The following is a 9,965-nucleotide window of genomic DNA, read 5'->3' on the forward strand; positions in this document are numbered from 1 at the left end:
CCACCCAGACAAGCACATCACTACCGCCTTGCACCTCACCACCAAGCGACCTGAGGCTGCATTGCCTCCATGAAAAAGCCGGCATTGTTGCCTAGTGAAATGAACTCCATATCTGAACCGTATTAGCCCATCGTGTGGCTGTGTTTATTCCGTGCCAAAGTACTAAAATACCCTTGCTTCGAATCGGGGCTATATGGACTCCTATACAACCTCTTTATAGGGTTAGACAAAACATTTGGATCATTACCTCTTGAGCTTAGCTCCTCTTACCTATGGGATATTACCTCATATGTAACCCAAGGCCCTCCTTGTTGAGATTCAAGACCTTTGTGTGTGATTCTAGTGGCATAGCACTCTCTCCCACACATATGTGTTCAATCCCTTCATCGATCTCTCAATGAGACACTACCTGATAGTCTTTCCCGGTTGATTCTATTTGAGCGGTTAATCGAACCATTGGGAGTAAATGGAATTTGTATCGGGTTTGTGTGCATTGCGTTCTTGTGGTCTTTGTATTCCCCATCTCCCCCATTTTCCTGATGGTCAATTTGTGAGATTGGGGCACAAATCAGTGAGTCAAGTCACATCATGTGGTGGCCGTAGAAAGGCCAACAATAGTACGTTTCATCTCATATGCATGTTGTTGTATTGTTTTAAAACTATCTGTTGTATTGTAATAAACTTTTTTTTTGTGTTGTAATAATATTTGAACTATTTTATTGAATTTTTTTGTTCGGTTTGATTTTCGTTGTTCTAGATTTGTGTTGTCTGGTGTTTGCGGAGGCGGCAGTGTGTTGTATTCTAGCGCGTCCGGTGAAACGTTTCTTTCGGCGTGCATACTTTTGGGCGTTTGGCCTCCTCTCCTACACACAAAACTAGCAAAACAAATGCTCTATCCTGGTATTAGGGCGCGCGACGGCGTGCGTGCACCTCTGCCGCGGCCACGTCCAAAAATTTCAGCCTCGCGGGGCGTCGGCGCGCCCAATTCGCCCCCTTGGAAAAGAGGTCGACACGGGGTTACCGACGATTCTATTGAGCTCGAAAATTGACCGGCGCCATTTAAAGCGCACCGGTGCTAGCCTATTTTCGCTCCCGGTCCCTAAAAAGCTATCGGGACCGCTATTGAAGGTGCCGGTGGAGATGCTTTTTTTAAAAGGCTTAGAAGGCTGTTGGCTCTTAAAGGATCCATCTTATTATGGGGAGACGGGCCAGTTTGGGTTCTTCGGCCCACAAGAGGAACATTGCGTTCGCCGATAACGAGCTCCTTTCCTCTTCTCTTCAGATTCTCAGTCGGCCTCTCTGATCCTGCGTCCTGCTCCGGCGGGGAGCATGGCGTTCGCCCGACGGGAACACGCCCCCTCGCGGCCCGCTGTCCTCTTCCTACTCTCGATTCTACCCCTGCTCGTGCTCTTCACCTTCTCCTCCGCCGCCGCGCCCCCGGCCGCTCTGCACAACAACAACTGGGCCGTGCTCGTATGCACCTCCCGCTTCTGGTGAGCCCCCTATCATTCCAACGCCCAGCGCCATGACCGCGCCCCTCTCTGCTGCCTACTTGCCACATCGTTAAATTAGTCGTGCATCCATTTGCTGTGAACCAATGCTACTGCTCGCGGTGCCAAATGTATCTCTGGGTGGTTCAAAGAAGCTAGGCTTTCTGTTAGTGCTGACTAGTGCGCGCTTGATAAGAAGGATCTGGATCTAGTTGGTGTATATTGCAGCAGCTTGCTAGCTTATGAACTTGTATAAGTAGTATATGGATGAGCTATTTATTTATTTTTTTCTCATCGGTTGGGCTGTAGATTTATTATAATGCTTTACTCTTGTGATTGCGACTTAGTTTAATATTGTCGGTGTGGCTTGTGATCTCGGTGGGTGCAAATTGATCAGAATCCTTTTTAAGATTGAGGAGTTGAAATGTTTAAACTGTAATGTTGTAAGATCAGCAAGCAAAAGTGTTCTCCGACAAACGTTTTGGTATGAATGTATGCACAGTTGTTCAGTTTTTGCTAATAACACCTAATTTGATAGAGTTTGCCCTTTGAGCTGCATGCTTAATTCCATCTACGAATATCATTTGAATATGTGTCTAATGCTTTTATGTTGCCTATTAGATGGTCGGTTCTGCGGGTTATTCCTGTTTTCACTTCATTCTGACCTATTATTGCAATGTTATGTAGGTTTAACTATCGACATATGGCAAACACTCTGTCTTTGTACAGGTAGCGTGCTAATTTATATATTTTCCTCATGTGTAGTTTTCATTATATTTATGGCGTAAAAGTTATTCCTTACTAGCAAATACACCTTATTTCTTCAGGACTGTTAAGAGATTAGGAATACCTGATGAGCGGATTATACTTATGTTAGCGGATGATATGGCTTGTAATCCTAGGAACAATTACCCTGCCCAAGTCTTCAACAATGAGAACCACCAGCTTAATCTATATGGTGACAATGTTGAGGTTAATCTCTCTACTCTGAAAATATTCCTGTTGAATCATAGAATCGTAGTTTGCTAAGACCTTGATTTGCAATATTTCCCCAAGCTCATCGTGTTTACATACTAAGTAAATGATACCAAGGAGGCACCAAAGCTAAGACGTAGTGAATGGAACCGGAGCATACATACACACATTAAATGACACACTACAGCTACTCTACCTCTTTAACAACATTAAAATAAACATAGTCGAAATATCACAAGACCTTTTTTGATAAAGAGCGCTTTATTACTTAAAAGGTTAAATATCACAAGACCTAAAATTTTGATTTCACAGTTTGGTGAAACAGTGCCCCCCACAATGGTCAACTTTTGCGAAGCTAAGGATACTTAAGGCACTCTACAGTCTACAGAGTGCAATATGGTCAGTTAGGTTATTTCCGGAATGTGAGAGCTGGTAATTTTTCAATATGTCCAATCGTAATGTACATCAATGCTATGTAACATAATGTTTATGTTAAAAGGTAATATCTGATCATGGTACGCTGATGTTGCATTTTTTGGTTTTCTGATTACAGGTTGATTACCGAGGTTATGAGGTTACAGTTGAAAACTTTTTGAGGGTTTTGACTGGAAGACATGAGAGCTCTGTACCAAGATCAAAGCGTCTTTTAAGCGATGAAGGAAGCCATATTCTTTTGTACATGACTGGACATGGTGGGGATGAATTCTTGAAGTTCCAAGATAATGAAGAACTTCAAAGCCACGATCTAGCAGATGCAGTAAAGCAAATGAAGGAGAAGCATAGGTTGAATTGCTGAATCATCAAAATTTGGATGTTGACTTGGTTCTCTTCGTTTCAGGGTTCATTTATTCTCACCTTCACCTTGGCCTTCCTTTCAGATTTAAAGAGTTGTTGATAATGGTAGATACCTGCCAAGCTGCTACTCTGTTTTCGCAGGTCTGTCTCAGCTTTCCAGATTAATTTTCCGTATCATTATATACGTATACGCAACATCAGTTGTACCTATACGTTACTTTTTATTGCTAATAGCTGTTTGTCGTATAGGAGTGGGCATGGGCTGCACACGGCTTTTGTGCTTAATTGTTAGATAACCACTTAGTGCGCTTTCCTGATTTTTACCAATAACGCATGATTATAATCATACAAGGATCTGCTCTGCTATGGCAAACCTCACCTTTATTGGCTTTTCTATTTCATTATATTTCTGAAAACTGTAATCCGTACCTGATATATTTAATATCTGCAGCTTCAATCACCGGGCGTTTTGGCGATTGGTAGCAGCAAGAAGGGGGAAAACTCTTACTCTCACCATCTCGACTCAGACGTGAGAATATGCCCTATATTCACATATGCTTCAATTTTTTTTTCAAAATTATTAAGTTGTTATGCCTTATTTCTTGTCATGAAGCATGCCAATCTTACACATTTCTTGTGGCAGATTGGTGTTTCTGTCGTGGATAGGTTTACCTTCCATACACTTGCCTTCTTTGAGAAGCTGAACATGTATAGCAATGCCTCATTGAACAGGTAAATTTTTATTATGCATATAGGTTGAAATTTATCAGTTGTCTGCATGCCAAGTTAATGGTCTTACTGTGATCTGTAGGTACCGACAAATTTATTCACCTAAAAGTTGTTTTTGTTTGGTATTTTAACTTTGTTTGATGCTAGTTGATGATCAAATGTGACGGGCTATTACTCTGAAATACTTTCTTATGTATTTATATCAAGATATAGTAGATGTTCATGTTTGTTTGTCATTTCCATGTAATAGAATGTGAAAAGAAGTTCTGCATCATTTGGGTTCTTACTCTATCAGTGTGCTTTCTTCCAAAATTTATAAATTATTGAAATGCATGGCTTGCCACTAGCAGCTTTTATCAGATTTCAGTCAACTTTAAATTCAATACGGACTGTTTTCCTTATCACTTCAAAAGCAACTGGGTCTCATATTCTAAATTACGCACAGTAGCACTCAACTATATTCAATCTTATTTCTCTGAAAACAATTTAGCTGGGATTCTCCTCTCTGGATTAACATTCAATGTTCAACTTATATTTTTGGAACGGTATTTTCTGTTGTAATCTTGTTTTTTCATGTTCCAGTCTTTTCAACTCATACGATCCTTCCATGCTACTGTCTACTGCATATTATCGAATGGATCTTTACGAGCGCGCCTTAAACGAGGTAATTAGAAGATGATATCTATTTCCACCCAGCCCTGCTGTTCAGAACTAAGCCTTTTTTTATTCGTTCTATTCTGTTTTTGATCAGGTCCCTGTTACAAATTTCTTTGGGTCAGTCATGAAGACTATCCACACTGATTCAGCCTATACAGGCTTCTTAGCTGCACGTGAGGTAGAAAACCCCCTGTCTATGAGAAATAATATACTTGAAGGTGCCATGTTACAGAATGAGGCTAGCGCAAGAAGATCGGACATAGAAAAGATGAAAGTGAGTTTGAGTAAGTTGTCTGTGTTTCTTTTTTGATATTTGAGAAACTAATACTTTGCGAATTGCAATATTCAGGAAGCACAATTGAGGTCCGATGGATGGACAGAGGTCCTGCTAGAAGGCAAAAATTCTGACACCGTTGTGATGTATGGTCTGGGAACTATGGGCGTGTTGTTGGCAATTTCTACCTGGTTATCAATGAAGGCACTCTGAAGTGTGCTGTTAACAAGTTGTCATCTTGCAGAAAAACTTGAATTGACTAACTCCCGCTGAATTGGAGCAAGAAAGAAGAAAAATAAGAAATGAGATATTTGAAGGTCAACAATCTGTATTTCTCTTTTACTTCCTTAGTATGCCTCTTTCATTTAGGGAACATTGCACACCTGCATGTGCTCAATGGCATCTATGCCGTTAGTTGGCATAATGTAGAGAAATTACTGTCCTTCGTGAATATGTTTGATAGACTTCTTATCCTTATTGGGAAAAGTATAAATTTTTCCATTTGTCCTTCCAAAGTACCAACATGTATGTTACTCATTTTGTTGATCATGTAAATGCTAGGACCATGTATCTCTTGTTTTGAATGGGTATGACAAGTTGATTACTATAACTTATGGCTTTATGTTTTTTGTGCTGTATAACTCTATATTGATGGAAAAAAGTTCATATACTCATTATGCTCATTCTGAACCAATAAAACCATATGGGGGTCCCGAAGTTTACTGTCATAAGACTGGGAAAATCTTGGTGCTTCTTCTCACCAAGCTGAGCTGATAGTTTTTGTGGCTGCATCCTCTGCATGAGTCGGATCAAGAGAAGGCAAAAACTCTTAAATATCACTTAAGGGTCCTGCCTCTCTATATTGAGCTCTTCTGGTAAGAACAAGTGCACATAGGTAACCGATGGAAAAAATGTTTGTAAGCCTGTAGTTCTGTCATCTACCTTGTTTATGGGTCATGTGCACTAATTATTACTGACCCTGTTCTGGCAGTGGCATCTGGCGCTACTATCTACTCCCTCGGGTCGGATTTAATCGATGCGGAGGTTGTATATGTGACGCCTACAAAGTTAGGGTGTCAGTCCATTGTGACAGTAGCCGAAGTGTCCATGTCAGGCATTAATATTGCCATGCCTATTCTGGGAGTTTCATGCACGTACAATGGTATGCAGCAATTGAATCTCTGATGGCACTTACCAGATCTGTTATGCATGATGAATTCTGGATTTCTGGTCTCAGAGCGACCTTGGCTCTGATGGTACTTGCTGTGCAATAATAACACAGTGGGTGGTTTAGAGTGTAATTTTGAAACCACTGTTGCATAATAGTTTCTGTAAATCTTATCAGATCAATGTGGTGCGAGTTATTACTGGAGTTCTTATGATACAATAGCAGAGTAAAGTGTTTGCTATCAGCTATTCTCCATTAAGTCATGGTCCCAGAGATCTACACTTCACCCTGAGCCAGCAAATGTCTGGATCTGAGTCTATCAGAGCATCTCCACCGGTGGTCCCAATAGCGGCCCCGATAGCGATTTGAGGCCGGCGTCATTTTTGGGCTCGCATCGGCGCGCTCCAAACGGCGCCAGCCATTTTTCGAGCCCAATAGAATAGCCGGCACCCCCGTACCGGCCCCTTCGCCAAGGGCGCGAATCGGGTGCGCCGGTGCATCGCGGAACGATGGTTTTCGCGGGTGGGGGCGCCTTGTCAGCGAGAGGACGCGACGGTTCGCATCGGCCGCTACGCGGGAAGGTTGGTCGTCGGCGTTTATGGCCTCCCGCGCGGAAACCGAGGCAGCCACGAGAGCAGCGACTGACCACGCGGCGTCCCGTCAGCGTAAATGTGGGTAGTTGCCACCGCTATATAGTTCGTACGCCGTCCACCACCGCCGCTCCATTCTCTCCTCTCCACCAAAATGCCTCGCCGTCTGAAGACCACATACTCCATGCTTGACCTCAATGGCCCCGCGCTGCCTCCGCCACCACCGCAGCCCGAGCCCGAGCCGGAGCCGCAGGCCGACGCCGACAACAGCACCAACGAGGACGTAGACCCACGGTTCGCGGCGTGGGACGAGGTTTACGTCGCAGCCGCGGAAGAAGAGGCGGCGGAGGAGGCAGTGCAGTCGGGGCAGCCGCCGCAGGTCCCCGCCCACCCGGATCAAGCGGCGATCCTCGTGTCGCTGAAGGCGCAACGGTACAAGCGGTTGATGGAGGAGGAGGACGAGTTCGTCAACGACGTGAACCTCCAGCACGGCCTCGAGATCTCGCTTCTCGGGAAAGGATGGAAGCGCGGGGCAGCGTCGCCGGCAAGCCCCTGCGACGCCGCCATGCTGCACCGCCAGATGCGCGAAGCAAGGGAGGAGAAGCGGACACGTTCGCAGGCGCCAATGGCGAAGAACGACGACGAGGCAGGGCCGTCGAGCGGCCCAACCGACGGCGGCCAGTAGATATGATTAAGTTTTAGTTTATGTTTAAATTCAAGCTACCTTTGTATGAACTTCGTATGAATTTCTATGAATTTCAGTTTTTAAATTTCATTTTAAAATTCTAAATCTATCGGGGCCCCGTTTTAGAGGCGCCGGTGTGGGAGCAGCATCTCCAAATAGAGAATGCTGTGCCGGCACCCCCAAACGGAGGTGTCGACGTCCGTGGCGCCTATTTGGGGTTACCGATGGAGATGCTCTTAGATATCTTGTGATGTGATTTTCATTGTGGGCTGACACGGGTATGGTGGGGAATGGGGATCACTCCTATTCTCAGCCTGAGCACAACGTGGGTGCGCGAGGCGGACGCTCCATGTGAAGTCGTCGGAACACGAGGGCCATGAGCACCGGCTGGAGACGAGCTAGCGCCTTGACGCTGTCCGGGGGTAGGTATGGGGAACACGACGTGCACCCCCATCACTTGACGTCCACGTTCCGTTATATAATTGATTGAGTCCGACCCACCTGCGCCGTGGAGAAGACATCCTCGCAGATCGACCCCGAAGAGAAGAGCTTACTCGCGCCCACACCGAAGCACTGCTGATCTCCTCAGGAGAAGGGGTATCAATGGCGGCTGAGGAGGGAATGGTGATCGCGTGCGACACCAAGGAAAAGTTCGAGGCCAACATGGCCAAAGGCAAGGAGACCCGCAAGCTGGTAAGCGCGATTCCCGATCCACTCCCATCCCTCTCTTTTTGCCCGTTAATGCGCATTAAGACATGATGAATCTGTGTCAGCACTCAGCAGCAGTAGTAATTCAGTTCAGGTGAAACCGTGAAAGCGAAACCTTGATTATCTTTTCCGAGTGTCGGTTGGCATGAGATTCGGCTATTCGTGACTGACAACGCTTTGAATGTTACCATAGAATGGTTAATAAGAAGATATGATGTCTAGTCGATTAGATTAACCGGTGGTTGCTCTTGGCATGGCACATGCTTACTAGCTCTAGAATCGGTACCTGCTGTCACTGAAGCTGTCGTGACGTCGTTATAATCTTCTTCTGCACAATTGACTCAGGTATTCCTGTCATGCTCCCCAACCTTACGTGTCATGCACATATGTGTTCTGGACTCGTTTGTCTTACAGGTGATCATTGACTTCACCGCCAAATGGTGCGGGCCTTGCCGTTTCATCGCCCCGGTGTTCGTCCAGTACGCCAAGGAGTTCCCTGGCGCCATCTTCCTGACGGTGGATGTTGACGAGCTGACGGTAAGAACCGTGCCACCACAATCCTGCGGAATATTTCTCCCTTGTGAGACTAATATTCTTTCCTTATTCAACAGGACGTCACTGAAGAATATAAGATCACTGCTATGCCGACCTTCGTGTTCATCAAGAACGGCAAGAAGGTCTGCACCGTCGTCAGTAACAATAAGGACACAATCCATAAGAAGATCGTGGCCCTCATTGGTTCTTCGTCTGCCCCAAAGAAAAAGGAGGATAAGCATAGACATGGTGATGATGGCATTCGTGGTTTGGCAATTTCTAAAGCGACTGGTCTTAGAAAGGATCGGCAGGATGATGAATATACAAGCTTGGAAGATCAAGATCTACCCATCCGACGTGCGAAAGTCACACGCACCTATAAAAATAGAGTGGTAGATCTGTCAACGGTCCGGCGTAGCACTAGAATAAAGAAACAAAATGAATCAGCCTAAAACTAGTATGAGGGATGCTTTGTTTTTTTGGAATAATGGAGAAATCGGTGACCTAGCTAAGCATTCTTTTATTATTCATGAAACAGTAAGGGAGCATAAGTTGAACTTTTATTGCCTTGCCAAAGACACGGAGGTCCAATTCCACGACACCTTTTCTGAAGCACTTCTTTGGGGGTGTTGACTTTGCTTGGTATCGTCTCCAACCTCATGGGAGGTCTGAGGTTGTTCTCATCTCTACTACTTATAAAGGCACAAAGTTGCGTGGAAAACTAAATCTAAACCGTCTATCCACGGACATCACACGGTTCACAATCGTTTGTTCTCCCCTTCCTCCCTCCGGAAATTCAGGCGCCCCCGTTGTGAAGCTACATAAAAGAAAAAATAAATCCTCACAAGATCCAGATTGCGATTGCCCTTCATTTTGCAAGCGACTCCCCTATCCGGCCACCTCCTCTCTATGTGACATAGGGTCACCAAGGCGATCGTCATGGCTGTGCCCTGATCAAATACTGCCTCCCAACATGCCCTCCTCACCGCCCACAATCCTCCTGTGCTCCGATGATCACTGGGATCAAACTGCCGTCGAGGTACCAGCCATCTCAGAACCGCCGCCAAGGTTGACCGGCGACACTCACGCTACAATTTGATCCAGCCAAGAGGAGGTCCAGCGACCTCACGCTACGCCAGATCCGACGAGGTCGCCCGGAGGTCATCTCACGGCAAGGGCGACCTCGCCGACTTCATCATGTCCAAGGTGCCAACGTGCTGCTGAGGTTGACTTATCACTGCTGAGTCCGACCGGCAAGACTTAACGATGCCGGCTGCAGTTTGAGTCGTCCACGACGAGGTTTATGCATCCTTAAGGTGATCTCCATCAGTCTAATTATCACCGACCGTACTATCCTCGG

The 9,965-nt window shown here is 45.4% G+C and overlaps 2 protein-coding genes across 3 annotated transcripts; both read left to right on the top strand.

Moving 5' to 3' along the window:
* Positions 1-1,215: 1,215 nt before the first annotated feature.
* LOC127322121 (uncharacterized) lies at positions 1,216-5,542 on the top strand. Of its 2 annotated transcripts, none has more exons than XM_051351081.1 (10): positions 1,216-1,493; positions 2,178-2,219; positions 2,318-2,462; positions 3,019-3,248; positions 3,344-3,401; positions 3,712-3,789; positions 3,904-3,992; positions 4,572-4,653; positions 4,741-4,920; positions 4,996-5,542. In XM_051351081.1, exons 1-10 carry the CDS (start codon positions 1,330-1,332, stop codon positions 5,131-5,133), a joined length of 1,206 nt encoding a protein of 401 aa, XP_051207041.1. In that variant the 5' UTR covers positions 1,216-1,329; the 3' UTR covers positions 5,134-5,542. The 2 variants fall into 2 exon arrangements, with proteins under 2 accessions (XP_051207041.1, XP_051207042.1); XM_051351082.1 differs by having other exon boundaries at positions 2,393-2,462.
* Positions 5,543-7,692: 2,150 nt separating this feature from the next.
* LOC127321876 (thioredoxin H-type-like) lies at positions 7,693-9,162 on the top strand. The gene is made up of 3 exons (XM_051350835.2): positions 7,693-8,056; positions 8,486-8,608; positions 8,683-9,162. Exons 1-3 carry the CDS (start codon positions 7,967-7,969, stop codon positions 9,055-9,057), a joined length of 588 nt encoding a protein of 195 aa, XP_051206795.1. The 5' UTR covers positions 7,693-7,966; the 3' UTR covers positions 9,058-9,162.
* Positions 9,163-9,965: the final 803 nt, after the last annotated feature.

This window comes from Lolium perenne, chromosome 2 (genome assembly GCF_019359855.2).
Source record: "Lolium perenne isolate Kyuss_39 chromosome 2, Kyuss_2.0, whole genome shotgun sequence".
NCBI lineage: Eukaryota > Viridiplantae > Streptophyta > Magnoliopsida > Poales > Poaceae > Lolium > Lolium perenne.